The sequence below is a fragment of the Patagioenas fasciata genome, chromosome 1, assembly GCF_037038585.1.
Source record: "Patagioenas fasciata isolate bPatFas1 chromosome 1, bPatFas1.hap1, whole genome shotgun sequence".
Classification (NCBI taxonomy): domain Eukaryota; kingdom Metazoa; phylum Chordata; class Aves; order Columbiformes; family Columbidae; genus Patagioenas; species Patagioenas fasciata.
The window spans coordinates 69,660,892-69,677,091 of NC_092520.1; the positions used below are offsets into that span (position 1 = coordinate 69,660,892).

General features: G+C 40.8%; 1 protein-coding gene across 1 annotated transcript in view; it reads right to left on the bottom strand.

The window, feature by feature from the left end:
* Positions 1 to 15,408, bottom strand: part of EIF5B (eukaryotic translation initiation factor 5B) — a 36,921-nt gene extending 21,513 nt beyond the window's left edge. The window contains exons 1-4 of the mRNA XM_065829454.2: positions 15,281 to 15,408; positions 1,274 to 1,399; positions 1,086 to 1,170; positions 58 to 697 (exon numbers count right to left, since the gene is read on the bottom strand). Coding sequence (XP_065685526.2) covers positions 58 to 697; positions 1,086 to 1,170; positions 1,274 to 1,399; positions 15,281 to 15,315 — 886 coding nt within the window. The 5' untranslated portion in view covers positions 15,316 to 15,408. The remainder of the gene's footprint in view (positions 1 to 57; positions 698 to 1,085; positions 1,171 to 1,273; positions 1,400 to 15,280) is intronic.
* Between the last annotated feature and the right edge of the window lie 792 nt (positions 15,409 to 16,200).

A 16,200-nucleotide genomic window follows, 5' to 3' on the forward strand; every position in this document is an offset into this window, starting at 1 on the left:
GCCTTCTTATAAAAACTACAGTGTTTAAATTATAGTTTTAGAAACCATGTAATAAACCTTCTGTTCCTCCAGGAGTCTCTCCTTTTTCGCCAGGGGTTGCCATGACTTCAGAAGAAACCTTCTCTTCCACTTTTTTTGGAGCTTCCTTCGGTTTTGCTGGTTCTTTACCACCTTCTAATTCTTCCTTCTCTTTCTGCTTCCTCAGTTTGGCTTTTTCCTCCTCACGTTTTTTCCTTTCACGTTCTTTTTTTTCTGCCTTCTTCTGAGCCACTGTTTTTACTTTGAATGAAGGTTCTACTTCATCATCCCCACTTTCGGCAGCAGCAGTGGACTTTGGTTTTTGGTTTTTCTTTTGTCCTTTTCTAGACTGGGAGACCTCATCTGATTCATCGTCACTCTCACCGGAAGACACTGCACGCTCTTTACTTTTCTTAATGTTAGTTTCATCTTCTTCCAACAGATCGTGCTTTTTATTTGACTTCTGAGTTTTCCCTTTGCTTTTCTTAAGCTGTGTCTCATGATCATCATCATCGCTGCCAGAAAGCATGTCTTCCTTCGCTTTCTGAGTTTTTTTGGATTTTTTATCTTTATCTTCCACTTCCTCACTGTCATAGTCATTTTCGAGACTGGTTTTTTTACTCTTTCCTTTTCTTTTTTTATCTTGTTTTGATAAGCTTTCTTCATTGTCATTCTCAACCTGTTAAGTAACCAATTCAATAATCAGCCATGAAAAATTAGTTGCTATTGTGAGCTAACTATAAGCATTAAGAGATGTCAAGAAACACTTATTGAAGACAAAGTCTGAAAGCAATAACTGTTCCTGCTGAGTGTACTATACCTCATCCCACAAATTTCTTCTGATTGGCTCTGAATAATTATCAGTATGATAACATGGCTTCTGGTAAAATCTTTCACAATTGACTTTACTATGAAAATATGATAGAGTACAATTAAAAATACATGGTAACTGCACATTTCACACAGGATCTCCAACTACACTGCAACACCAGAACTTTTCTGTGACAGGAGTGTCTAGTATTTCAACTATTTCCTATTAAATAGCCCACCTCCCTCTCAGTGTTCACCTTTCCTGTAGAAGGTTCCCTGTCAACTTTCCCTCCTTGCGCCTCTATTGAGAGTTCTTCCAGCTCCTTCAGGATATCATCTTCACTAAAACAGGAAAGAAGTTATGGTACTTAAGTAAATGAGGTTTTGTATAATGGAATAAAATAATACAAATAGGAAAAAACCACCAACAACCACACAAACTTACTCAAAATCCTGTTTCTTCTTATCTTTTTTCTTTTTGCCTTTGGATTTCTGAGGCTCTTGCTCCTTTGCAGCTCCCGCACCTTCTATTTCAGCAGCAAGGGCATCAATATCAATATCATCTTTTGCACTAAAATGCAAAAGGAAAGCAGGATTATCAAGAGTTCAAACATTAGTTTATGTAAGTAGAAGCCATCTGCATAAAACAAACAAAAGTCTCAAAATGTAAAATCTATCACAAAATACAAGCGATGCCGGGGCAAAAAACACATTTAACAAACCATTAAGCACTATTACCTTATCCCACACAGTAGGAGAAGAAGGAAAAACCTTCACACATGTGGTTTGCTTGAATGGAGGTGCAACAGTAAAACATGTTCAGTTCTTGCAACACTGACTTCAAAAGTTTAGATGCCAGATTTGATAAAACTTCTTGGAAAAACGTAACCAGACTGTTTCACTTTGCTCCTCCGAAAGATAAAAGTGTTTAGCCCTTCAAATCACACTAAGTGCCACTGATGAAAAGCAGCCCCCACAATGAAAGTGTAAAAACAAAGCATAAAGAGAAGAAATCTTGCAATTTAGTAACCAGGAAATTATAGTCAGAAGCACTTACCTGCTCCTTTAAACACCCTTTAGCAAACAAACAAACAAAAAACTACTGTATTTTTATCTAGCAAATAAGTGGAAGTTCTTCACAGCTTCCAACGTATGACAATGATTTCCTATGCTTTGCCATCAGACTGAAAAGTTTTACCATTATCTTTCAAGGCTAGAATTCACATGGAGGAACACAATTCATCCCAGGGCCAGACCCTAGAGCAGATCACAAAAAAAATACCAGTGCAGTTGGCAGACAATCATTTCCACCACTTGTCTTAGTGTTATCTCTCCCAGGCCTAAAGAAAGGCAAAAGAAGTTTCACTAGACATCTGAAATATGAACCTTTCCTCATTAGATCTCATTATATCAAGTTTGTCTTTCAAAAGGATTTTCTTTTCTTGCTACAAATAACCTCTCATCTGCGCCGAAGCACAAGTGGCTTTTTTCCTGTCCTTCATCAATAGGTGTAATCCAGATGCACACTTTTCTTGACTCAAACCACAACAATTGAGTAAAGACCAAGTCTAGTGTCCGGAGGTTTTTCCACCTGATCAGGCTCACAATGCAACTCTAAGAAAGGAGACTTACTTATTGCCTGCTTCACACTTAGAAATTCAGTACTCAGACCAAAACTGCTCTATTAAAGTAGTAAATATTAGGATGCTAGTTTTATCACAGCTTGCAGTTACAAAACCCAATTAATCAAGATGCTATTAATGTCTCATCTAACTCCCTCTCAGAGACATGGGCAAAAAACCGTTCTTTGTTTCAGTCTCACTGTCTCAACTATCACCACCCACACAGGACAACCAGCCAAAGGCTGACCCACCAACTACCTGAATCTACATCCAGAAAATAAGGGAAATATATTTCTTCCAAAGATACCAGTCAATTCTAAACTACCAGAGCCTTGACAACATACAAACTTAAAAGTTGAATGTTAATAAAGAAAATCAAATAATTATTCCTTTAAAGATTCCAAAATTCAGTAAGTCTAAGTTGTATTTCTCTTTGCAAAAACAGAGGGCCAAGAGAATCATTTTACAAGTGTAAGTGAATGCTGACATTCACAAACTCATTTTATCCAAAAATATTTGGCATAAGCAAGTCAAACACTGTCTATATGTGACAACAGCAAAAATAAGCAACAAAGCACTCATTTTTTTAAAAGACTGATTACCTGTATTTTAGGATCTTAAATTTTCTTTTATATAGACTGTACAAATAAAATAAAAAGCAGCACAATTAAGCACTTCACTGTATAGCATCTTTATTACCAGAGACAGATCCTTTTAGTCAAGAGAAGAACACACCTTGAATACACCCAGTAGTACTTCTTATGTGCTGATATAAGTAATACATTTCTCAGAGAAATGTAACTCTCAAATAGTTAATGCAAGAATTCTAAACCAATCTCCATCTCCCACAAGAGGAAAGAATAAACTTTTTGGCCATTCCCACCTTAAGAACAGCTGACTTGATGTTTCATCAATTTTAAGAGCTGGTTTTATAAAGCAGTTTAACCGGCTGTGCACTGGGGGTAGCATAGACAGCTGCAAAAAAAGTGTCAACAATCATCTTTACACGTGGAGTTAAAGCCTTAGCATCAGGCTAACTATATTATATCTAGGCCCACACATAGGTCCTCACCTCTCTTTTTGCATTAAGCGGAGCTATTGGTTTATTAAGCACGCTTGCTTCCTCCTACTCCAGGAATTAATGGAGAAGACTGAGTCAAACCCAAGCCTGAAACAGTTTGAAGAGACCAAAATATAAGCTCTGCTACTACTTCTTCCACAGCTGTACTGCTTTCACTTCTAAAGGATCTTAATAAGATTGCTGTACAGATATTAAAGAGCCAAGCCTTTAAGCAGCTTGTTTTTTATATGGGTATTCTCAAGGCTGACTTTTCACATTGCAACTTTGCAGAAAGTTATCCAAACATAACACACATGTTTTTATGCTACTAGCGAAGAGGAAGGTTATGGTGCCTTATGTTTTCCAAGATACAGGCTTTAAGGTGGTAGGGGTTTGGTTTTAAAACAATTAATTTCAACTGAACCTTGAAGATGTCAACTTCAGGGGTGTGGGGGAAGGGAAAACTCTCTCAAATCAAACACTGAAAAAAATAATTCACAGACATTAAGCTTTAACACCTACCAGCAAGATTCGTCTAAGAATAATAATGAAGACTGTTCAGCTGTCACAATAGTGGCATAAATATAGTATCAGAGTCTTTCCACACTTGGTTTCAACTGCCAATGTCAATTGTTCCAGAGAATCTATACTTTCCACTATACTTCCATATACTAAGAAGTGGCACAGCAGGCTTCAAACATTCGAGCCTCAATGAAGTAAAAAGTAAAATTAAGGTGGCATGGACTTGTATATACAGCAATATAGCATTATAATTCTTCTTAATAACTGTAAGGCAATAATATCATCGGGAAGCCAGGGAATTGAAATACTGGCTGCCACTGCTAAGTTTATTTCCATACTGACCTTGAACTTCCTTAACTTTTAAAACTCTAATAATATTCTACTAGTATTTCATAATAAGAGAAAGTTGAAAAGAAGATTGAGGTGTCCTCCATTCTCTTAATGGGAGATATATCATAAGGAACTCACTGCACTTAGATACATAACAGAAGAGCTGCCTTCCTATTAGCATTGGAAGGGGTCATTTCCCTGATTTTTCTTTAGTCTCTGCTTCAGAAGTGAAGTCTGAGCCACCTTTTTTGTTCACATACTTTTGAATCCAGCTTCCTATTTTTGCTGCCACATTTGAAAAGAGTTCTGATATGGCTAGAACAGCATTTCAATGCAGTAAATTACAGCAAGACTTAGGTGTGTGTACTTCACTCATAAACCTAAACAAGCAATTTTCAAAACATTATAAATGGCTGCAGACATTTCTCCGTGGAGGTCTGTGCCTAATCCAGGGCAAAGCTGTACAGCAGGACAAAACACAACAGCCAAGCTAATTAAATGAGATGGCAGTAATCAATAACAAGTATGCAGAGATCACATTTCAGATACCAAGCAAAATTATTTTTCTTTAGAATTGCATCACTGATCAAAAAAAAAGTGTTCCACATTTCCATACACAATTTCACTGCCTTGTGCCATTTAAACAGGATTGCAGCAACACAGGGCTTCAAAATATACCAAAGCTTTTTGAAAGAAGCATATAGAAACATCCACATACTTTATAATTAAAAACATGGACCTTACTGTCCTGGAAATGACATTAAGAAATCATCTCTTGCCAAAAGAGGTTTCCAGTACAAGTTGTCTGCATAGTCCACTGAAAACCTGCATTACATAGGAAAAGCCACTTATTAATAGATTCCTGAATATTCACTGAGTCACTAGTTACATGCTGTGCTACCACACCATTCTGAAACAAACCAGGATCAAATATAACCAGACCATCCCAAGTAAGCGTTTCGAGATTTAAGACAGGCACAGGCAACAAAGGAAATTCAAAAACATCTCTCATGCACTAAAAGCATCAAATCAGGCCAGTAAAAGAAAGCAGCACTCCAAAACACAGCCTAAGCTACTGGTGTTACATGTTAAGCAAACCCAGTGACAAATAAAGCTACAATCCCAAATCCTGCCTATAAAAGAAAGTATTAAAAGTTTTCAATGTGAAGATTAAAGAAGAGTTAGGAAATACATGAAGAGCTGTCACCTACCACTGCTCAGTCAAATGTAAAAAGATGGCCAGTAGCTCTCCTACTTGTAAGACCCCACACAGTTGCAAGCTATTGAGTCAGAAAAGTCAAAAAACCTCGTGACTGATAGACACATGGTCTGTAGAACAACAACAAAAAAAACCAACCTCAAAACACTGCAGTGTTTCTCTTGCTAGTACAGCAAGAAAACATTTAGGACCAGAACTGCAGTTAAAACCAAACAAACACACACAGAGCAATAAAAAAACCACCACTCCGTTATTACATAGTATCTGTTGGAAAAAACACTAAAATAGAACATACTTTAGGGTGTTGGACTTTTTTGCCCTTTTTTTTGCGGGGGGAGGGCAGGAGAGGGTGGGGAGTGTTGTTTAAACATAAGAAGTACAGTGTTGGAGCATTCTTTTTCTGATGCAATGGCTTGCAACAGCCAGAACCCAGAAATTCGCTGTGCAAGTCAGTATGAGGCCAGAGTTCACACTAACATAAGCTTTGATTTACAGATGTGCAAACTTACATTAATCCTAGTTTTCACATCCTAGAGTTTGCTTTAGTCTTTTAAAGGCATGCTTTACAATTTAAGCTTTTGTAAGCAAAATGGCAAAGTTTCATAGCTTCCAACACGTGCACAATAGTGAGATGTATTTTTTAAGTTTGAAGTTTTATCTTTTCTTCTGTAGTCTAGCATAGTACAGGTGTTAATTAGTGTACATCTCACCAAAACAGAAGCTGTCATGCTCCAAATCAAGATTTAAACTTACGATTCTAAAATAAGATAAAAAACATCAGAGCTTCCTAACCAAGTATTTCAGAACAGTTATAAGTACTTTTTCATTGTATATCACTTCTCTCTTACATGGAAGGTTCAAAAAATTAATTCAAGTATGGCACACTTAATATATTAATCATTAAGGATTTCCATTGTGCATTTAATACAATCTCTGTAACAGATAAATCTAGGCATGGAAATCTGAAAGACTCCCTGGGCACTGCCCCAGAAAACAAGGGCAAATGCGGGGAAGACAGTACTACAGCTATGGAAATAAGAATCAATAGACTTTGAACATTTTTCCTTGCACTGTGAAGTTCCGCAGCTGAAATGCTAACTGCCTTTCCTTGTCAAACAAGCTCCTCCAGCTTTCCGTGCAGGTTCTAGTGAAGGACAGCCTTGCAAGCCAACTGACCCCAACAGCATTTCACAGACTGTCTCTGATAACAGACATGCATATTATATTAGCAAGTTCACCAGCAAACACACGTTTTCCTCACCCTCTTTCCTAAGACCGCATACAATTATAACTTTAAGGACACTTATTATAGTACCTACAATACTTATCCCCAAACACAGGGCAAAACTTCATTACTAACAGACACTGTGCATCTATCTGTGACAAAGATGGCATCCTGACCAGACAGCAGGTAAGATAGAGCAAAAAAAACATACATGAACTGAAAGAGTGGAGCAATGGGATTAATTAGCAATATGCAAGGGAGCTCAGTTACCCTCATTTGACTCTATTAAAAGTAGCTAAATGAAATAGCAGAAATAAATGGAATAATTCATCTTAAAATTACAATAAGCCTTTAACTACTGGAAATCCAGCTTTGCAAACTAAGTAAAGAGGATAACACTCTCCTGCTGAAACTAACATTAAAGGGTACACACAGACCCAATGATTAAAAGCACCTTTCGATCCACTGCACTGACCAACACAAATATGCTTACTAAAGCTTGCCTTCATCTTACAGTAACTGAGATAACAAGCTAAGTCAAAAGGAGGCTGACAGGAGACCTTACCGCTCTCTGCAGCTACCTGAAAGGAGGTTGTAGCATGGTATTGGTCTCTTCTCCCAAGTAAGAAGTGATAGGACAAGAAGAAGTGGCCTTCAAATTGCACCAAGGAAGGTTTAGATTGGATATTAGGAAAAATTTCGTCCCAGAAAGGGTTGTCAGGCATTGGAACAGGCTGCCCAGAGAACTGGTGGAGTCACCATCCCTAGAGGTGTTTAAAAGTCATTTAGATGAGGTTATTAGGGACATGGTTTAGTGCTAGAGTTAGGTTATGGTTGGGCTTGATGATCCTGAGGGTCTCTTCCAACTGAAATGATTCCATGAAATTACAGTGGAAACAGTTAGGATTGGTTTTAAGCTGTCTCTGTAAAGATAGAGTTCAAGTGTCAGAAAATGCTGTAAAATTAAAAAAAAAAAAAACTAGAAAAGAAAACCTTTCTTGTGCATGGGGCAGAAGAGTCATTAAGTGGACACAGCAGGAAAGTTGCATCACTCCTGTGAACTCACTGCCCACATTCCTGCATAATCAGAAGACTCATTTTTGCTGAGGCAACTTTGGAGAGATTTCATCATTTACATGACACCAACTCTTCTAACCACCTTCAAAGGAACATCACTGTCATTAAGTCATCTTCTTTTGCTTAAAAAACGCCCTTGAACTTCAAAAAGACTGAAAAGAAGCTGAACCATCTGTTTCCATGTGTTTGGTTTAGCAATAGTTTTAGACCAAGTAAAACTAATACTTTTAGACAGGTCTTTTCCATTGCTTCCACAGAGCATCTTACCCATCGCCCATATATATGGGTCACAAACCCAGCAACAAGGATGCATTTCTAAATACAAGCTTATCCAAGATTAGTTAAATTACCAGTGCCGAATGACATATTTGTAGTTGGTTTTACTCGTAGGTATTAAGACTGGCACTGGCATTCTCTCTTCCAAAAAAAAAAGTTCTTTTAGAACAACTGGTTTAAAATGCTACAGAATATAAATGATTTTTGAAGTAATTATTTAGTTGTTCCAAACCACACACCACCAACTGGTTCTTTAAATAGGTTAAGAAACTGAACATGCAAGCATCTGCTGGCTCAGCAAGGCTATTCAAAACATGAAAACAAAGCCGTGGCCTTTTTCTCATTCTTACCTATCAAAGAACATGAACATGACAAACTTCTTTTTAGAGTAGAAGCAGCCACCTTGCTTTTCCTACTGAAAATGTTTAAATCACATATGCTTGAAACAGTTTGAAATTCAGGAAAGAATGAATGCCACTCCTCCCTCAGCTCAAGAAGTGAAGGTATGTCCATGTGAGCACCAGCTACCCAACACACCACTGCAGCTGACAGTGCTAAACAAACAAGCCCCCACACACATACACACATAACCACAGACCCCCCCAAAAAAGGCCATCCCCCTCCTTGCCTTTTCTTTAAACTATGGAGCAGGGGAGGGAAGAAGCAAGTTCCTTCCCCATTCCCAGCCACACTTTTCCCTCTCATCAGCTCAGGCAGTCCTGCAGCCACAAGTCCTTGAAAAAAAACACTTGTTTGGCAGATCAAGTCACACACCTGAGTTGTGCTGTGAGAACATAAGTATTGAATCCAACACAATGGAAGCAGTTACAGCGTGGAATTGGGGACAGTAAAAGATCACACAGTTTGAAACATCTGACAGCTCGACCAAATTAAGTGTGATGTGAAACTACACCTTCACTATTTTTCCCTAGTAAGATGAAGGAAGCTGGTGAAGCTACCTAATTACATGAGACAACAAGGAAGTACAATTTGAATAAAAGGGTAATTGCTTTTTCTTTGGGCTCTCAAGACAATGATTCTGTTTTTAATAATAAAGAGTCAAGCCTTCTCTTTCAACTTTGGCTGGGGAAAAAGAAGTATGTAATAACTATCAGCTAAGCAAAACCTTCTGAAAAAGTCATAGAAAACAACTTTTAACCCCAACAGATTCTAGAAAAAAACAAAGTCTCCTTTATACAACCCAGTTTAAAAAAACACACACACACACACACCACCACCACCACACACACCAAAAACCTCACCACAACCTAAAATTCCCAGACAAAAACACAGCAAAACTTCAAGATAAAAAGCTTCTGTTGTGGCTAGTAGTTGGCAAAACAGAGCTCTAGAAGAAAGCAGTTCTTCAAAGTTCACTTTAAGTGTTTATGTCCCAGAGAACAACATGACGAAAAGCATAGAATACGAAACACTAAGAACTAGCATTCAGTCTTCCCTGAACTAGTTCTTCTGGGTTTTGTTTGTTTAGAAAAAGTACAAAGATGACAGAAATTACCTCCAAGTCCAGCATCTATAATTCCATATCCTATGTAACTCTCATTGTATAAAATCAAAATACATCACAAAAATACCATTTAAAACACTGCATGAAATACGCTTTAGATTTTCTATAACCTTGAAGAGCAAAAGATGCCCACCTACATTAACTATGATTAAAACCAATACTCCATCTTATAGCATGCATCTGAAGAAATACATTTCAGTGCTAAAATAGTAGATTCATGTTTAAAGTCTCCACTAGTCTACAGCAAAAGAAAAAGAAATGGAAATAAGTCATCAGTGCTGTGAACACTACAATCATCAAAACACACATCTTCTCTAAGATACCAACTGGTTTCAGACCAGAACACCCACCAGACTGCACTGTACATTTTTAGCAAGCCAAACTTAATGACTAAATTAATTATCTGCACACACAATTTGTGTGCAGAAAAAATTATTTCCTCTACCAGTCTAGAGGGCTATTTTTGTGGAGGGAGTCAGAAGGAGGAGAAAAAGGAATATTATGCAAGCATTCAAAGTTACTAAACTGGAGATTTTGCCCAGAACTGTAACCTTCACTCCTGGGCAGCTTTTAAGTGATGAACAGCACAGAAAAAATGTACAGCCAATACATATGAGTTCAGTCAGAATGACATGACAGTACCAATGTAATTAAAACCAGCAAAGGTATGCAGAGCTGCCAGCTTGTCTGCCTTGATATTATGAGTGTCGACAATAGCAAAGTTTAACTTACCATAAGCCATTCTATTCTGAGAGAGGCGTTTCTGCAAATCCTGCTGGCTTGCCATATACTATTTCATAGCTTTCATAAACGGTAGTTATACATAAGGTTTAGAAGCCTTCATGAAGGTAACAGATGACAAGAATCAAGATTTTTGACAAGAAAAGCTGCTTCGAACAATCTACTTAGTACTGCAGTACTTTTTGGTTTATGTTGCCATTACTGCAAATATATGAAGATCCTTACAGTCTTTTTACAATGATGTTTTGCTTAAAAAATACAACAAATGTATAAAACCAGATTCCTTATAAATATGAAATGCCTGTGTTAAAAACTATAGGTTTGTGGGGAACAGAAATATACATTTGCATAGAACAAGCCAATAAATTTTTGTAATGAAGAAATTATTTTGCATTATCTTACTCCATTTTTTAGTACAAAATCCTGGCATCCTCCAGATGAGATTTCTAAACCATGCATTTCAAGGGTTTATCATCAGCTGTTCTCCTTGGCGTAACTGCAGAAAGCTTTGCTTGTGGAAATATTTTTGAGAAGCAGATAGAAGTAGTTATTGTAAATTTTATGGTGTATAGAATGTTTCTTAACTAAAGGTGTTTGTAGGCTTTCTAGCCTTCACAAAATTTTCCTACACAACATTAGTAAGATTTTACTTAACACACTAATAAAAAAGAGCCAAATAGAATGGCTAGTAGGCAATGCCAGCAATTTAATTTGCAGAAGAGAAAGCAATATATAGCATCAGTAACAGCACTGTAAGTCTTATTTTAGCAGCAGTGTTCACTCTTGGCTGCAGAATCACAGCTGGCACCTCCTAAAGCAATGTGCATGAATGATCAGACCAGTATGCCTAGGCAATAGATCACAATATTAAAGGGCACAAGAATAAACACACCTGAAGACCACCTACTGGAAGCTAAGAGAAGAGGAAGTTGACTTAAAGCTGGGAGAAGAGGTAAAACACATGATAAACTAACACCATCAAGGGGAAAGATCTGTATTCCAGACAGGAAATAATTTGTAACACACAGCATACAGCATGCTTACTTGCAAATCTACAGCAGCAGTTTGAGGCTTGAATTCAAATTACAGTTCTGTAGTTTACAACAGCCTTTCTTCCAACACATTAAAAAAAAAAAAATCCCATACTAAATTCACAAAGACAGCAGGATAGAACCTTGACATACCTTCTGCCATTACCGTTCTACCCAAGAACCACAGCATAACACATCACTCCCAGGAGGAGCTAGTCTACACATCTGAACACCTCTGAATACCTCATTTTTATTGAAATATTTGCTATGAAGTTTCATCTGAAAATGAGTGATCAAAACAACCATAAAAAATCCAAAAAGGAAATCATTAAAGCAGCTTCCATGACTTAGAAGCTATTTATGACCCAAGACATTCTCCACCTTTACAAAGTATCTCTAACACAGCATGCTGTGTTTTTCCCACAATGACCATATCCTGAATATTCTAGATAAACATGTTCTTCATTGACAGACACACAGCAATCAAGCAGAAGAAGCCAGAGTTTCAAGGGTGCTGATACAGTAGAAACAGACTTGTAGGTGTATCTGTTCAGGCAGCAATCTGTACCCATAACAGGCAACAGTCCTGCATTCCTGTTCTTTCCCTGCTCACCACAGCTATCATGTCACTCAGAGTCCTGTCCCTATGTACTTATGCCCTGTTCCCATTATGAGATTCATCCTCACCCTCATGCTTCCCAGTCATATATCAATGCTCATCAGTGTGACCTCTACCGTACCCAGCACAAACAAGAGAGAAGACTACACAACAGAAGTCAAAGCTATGGGGGGTGAGGGGAGAAAACAGTAAAGATGACTTGTGCCTTCCGTAAGTTGTCTCAGTATGTCGGAAGACAAACAGAAAATCTCCTTCCTGTCACATCAATTCTCAAACCAATATTCACAACACAGACATACCACCTGCATCTTCCCACATGCTTCCTCCACACTGCAAGTTATGCCCACGAGCTGCCACATGCTTTGGGAGCCGCAGCCAAAAGAGATGTAGTGGATTGTATCTGTAACATAATTGTTGGGGAGGGACAGAGGAAAAAGAGGAGGAAGCAAATAACACTGCATAGCACAGAACTGAAGGTGCAGGAGACAAAACCTGCTGGAAGCCTTTGATTACACAGCGCTATTCCTCTCTCACTCTACGGGAAATGGAAGGGAGACTGATGGGGGATGTTGAATCCCACCTTCAAGCTACAGGTGCAAATACATGATGGAGCCTCTGCCTTGAGGGAACCTGACATTCACACAGGTGTTAGCTAGAACCAACACTACCAGATTATGAGGGTAGCTCTGCACACAGAGGCTATTCCAAAATGTTACTGGCCTTCCAGGTCTATCCTCACTCCCATCCCCTCAAACTCCCCGCTACAAAATACACCCAGTCTCACTATCCTGTCCTTCTCAAACACATATTGGTTGAATTCTTCTTCCACATCATCCCTCCTATTGCCATACAACCCTGTAACATAGTGCTGCCAATATTAGTATCAGCCCATAAGCTCCATACTGCATTTACAAGGCCTTAGGACTAAAGCCTGTCAGGTCCACTTTGGCCAAACTTTTCTCGACCTGCTTGCAACTGTTACTTGATTTCGCTGTGACAGCAATTTCTCTAATTGACCAGGTGCCCATGACTAATTGGTTCTGCTTTTGTTTAAAAGGGTATGCCGCAACTAGAGTTTCATATAGATAGCAGCAACAAGCACTCACTCTGTATAGAATGAGATATTCACAACTCTCCAACAAGGATGTAGTGTAGAGAAATACAGGCCTGGTATGGTAGCAGAGGCCTTGAGAAGTAGAGACAACAGGATGCAGTGGAGAAGAGTGCAGGCATGGGATAAAAAGAGATGGTTTGTGCAGGATTCTGCATCGGACACCCCGCAACTCACCAGCAGTTAGCAAGCATATAAAAACGATCTCAAGTGGATCCTAGAGGAAATTATCAACATAAGTGATCATATTGCTCCTCATGAAGGACACCTGATGCTAACAGCTCACCAGCATCAGGATAAAACCACTGACCTTCGGATTCAGAAGCAGTGAGGTGGTAAGCGTAACTCCTTTAACTGAACTATTGTTTTTTTTTTTGGTAACAATTAGATCCAAATTAACAATTCCTAGGCTCTTAAGACTTCAATTATTCTAACAAATTTTTGGCCTCTTTTAATGCATGCTTCCATTTCTCAGACAGATGAGATTTTGTGCATAGCACCAAAAAGAGGCCCATGCTCTGTAACTTACGCACAGAAATTCATGTGGAGATACACAAAGAGAACAAGATATCCAGGAGGCACCAAGACTCCCAAAGCATCCCCTGCACACCAGCCACTGTCACTGAAAGTAGCAGTGCTTCAGTACCTGAAGGCTTCTGCATGATTCTGGCATCTATCACACCAGCTACACAGACAAACACAAGGCCTTCTCTTCTTTAGAGTACAAAGATCCAGCCCTTTCCTCTTCTTTCTCAAGTCACTCTTGACTCATCGCCTCACCAGAGCTGCTCCCAAGATATACCTGTGAAACAAGCTGATAACAACAGGTGCCACAAAGCAGCATGTGTCATAGGCGTGAGGAAAAATAGTCAAATGAGCAAAATCCCTCAGTAGCAAAATACTCATTACCCAGAAAAGACCAGAGAAACTAAAACAGTTTACACCCTAACCTAGTAAAGGGCAAGAACCTTAAGTCACTAACATCAACATGTTGATGTAATACACATACAGGCAGTAAGAAATGCTTAGACAGAAAATAGTATTTTGTGAAGTAGCTGTCATAGGGAGTGCTTTCATAAGAGAAACACATAATGACTCAAAAATGATATACAAAATGAGCAGTCTAGGTAAGGAAAAAAGTTGTAGTTTCTAGTTTATACATATCTTAAGATGTCAGTTTTAATTTAATTCCTTGTCAGTATTAACTACTAAAAAACACTCTCCAAATTGACTGTATCTTTGTATTTATTATTTTACAGTGACAAGCAACAATATGACCTCTCCTGCTAGCATATATACAACCAACATTATTCAGTCAGTATTCCACGTGGTTAACGTAAGTGCTGTTATATGAATCTCTTACACAAAAAATTTCACAGATGGGCCAGTATCCGAGATGATATGCACATATCCATAGAAGTGATCCTCTTATTCTCCAATCACTAATACCTAACATCTGCATTTACTAAGGATGCACGAGTGATAAAGCTATAGCATGATCTATAGCACTGTCACACATTAAAAAAAAAAAAAAAAAAAAGGAAAAAGAACACAAAACACCCCAAAACCCACTGCAGGCACCGCAATTGAACCAAGTAGCTATTTTTGGCTGACAATCGAGACCTGTGCTCACAATCATCGGCCGTCTGCCATCCCTTACTCCCAGACAAACCCCCAGAGAACCCCGGTGAGACTCAATGAAGCACCTAAAAGCGAGCGGCACAAAGACGGCGGCAGCAACGCAGGTTTCTCCAGCCGCCGCCAGGCCCCACGGCCGCCAGCCTCCCTCTCCGCACCGCCGCCCACGGGACACCCACGGTCGCCGTCCCCTCGAGCCTCCGGCGCCGACCGAGCCCGCACGCACAGCCGGCGCCGCTCCCCCAGGAGAGGGGCACGGCCGGGCCTTCCGCCGCGACGTCGCCCGGCCAACGGCCACCCGGCAGGGCCTGGCGAGCCCCGCCTGCCCAGCGCCTCCGACGAGGCCGCGAGTCCCGAGCAGGGCCTGACTCAGCGTCGCGGCACCGGCTCTCACCGCCGCCACCAGCAGCCCGGGCAGAGGAGCGAGGAGAGCGGGAGGACTGCTGCTACCCTTACCTGTCCTCGCTCTTGTTCTTCTGCTTCTTGCCCATGGCGGCGGCCCCGGCACTCGTCCCGCACCTCAGCGATGCCCGGCCGCCCGCGCGCGGCCCCGTGCATATGGTAAAGCCGCCCCCACCGCCCGCTCCGCCCCCGCCGTCCCGGCCTGCCCCGCGAGGAGCCGGCGGCCGCGGCGCCGGCCGGGCAAGCGCCTTCCGCACGCTGGCTCCCCCCGGCGGCCGGAGGGGGAATGGGCAGCGCTGCCCGGCGCGGCGCGGGGTGGACCGGGCCAGCGGCGGAGGCCCTCTCGCCGGAAGCACGGCTGGTCTCGGGGAGTTCCAGCGACCAGCTTATTGGAATCGGCTTTGCTCGCATGAGTTGGGTCCTCGGGCAACCTTGGAAAATGTCTAAGTGATGCCGCAAATCTGTAGTTTCCCCCCAGCACCCCTACCTCCCCAGAGGCCCAGAACTCCTGGCAGAACCACAGCCCCTTTGGCCAGGAAAACCGGTCAAATGGCCAAAACAAAGGAAAAGCCTGGAAAAGCCTTTAGCTGTAGGCTAACAGCACAGCTGTGCCAAAGTGAGGGACAGGGAAATCAAGGGGAAAGCTTTTAGAGTGCATGGCGGCAGCACAGCAAACAAGTTGTAACTGGGGTGCGGGGCATGTCAGCGAGCACTGCCCAGCACACCTCACCGTTCTACCTCTGCACACACAAGCTGTGCTCCCCCAGCCCTTTGCAGGGCTCTGCTGGTCCTTTATGCCACACTGTCTGACCCTGTGGTGACTAGCCTCCCACCAGAATGGGGTGGCAGAGGCAGCAGGGTGGGCTTATAGCTCAGGGCAGAACAAACACATCTCTTTGGACCGAGGCTCCCCAGCGTCGAGTTTGGTTGCCAGACAGCAACATTAAAAGGACAGTATTCCCTCCCTCCTCATC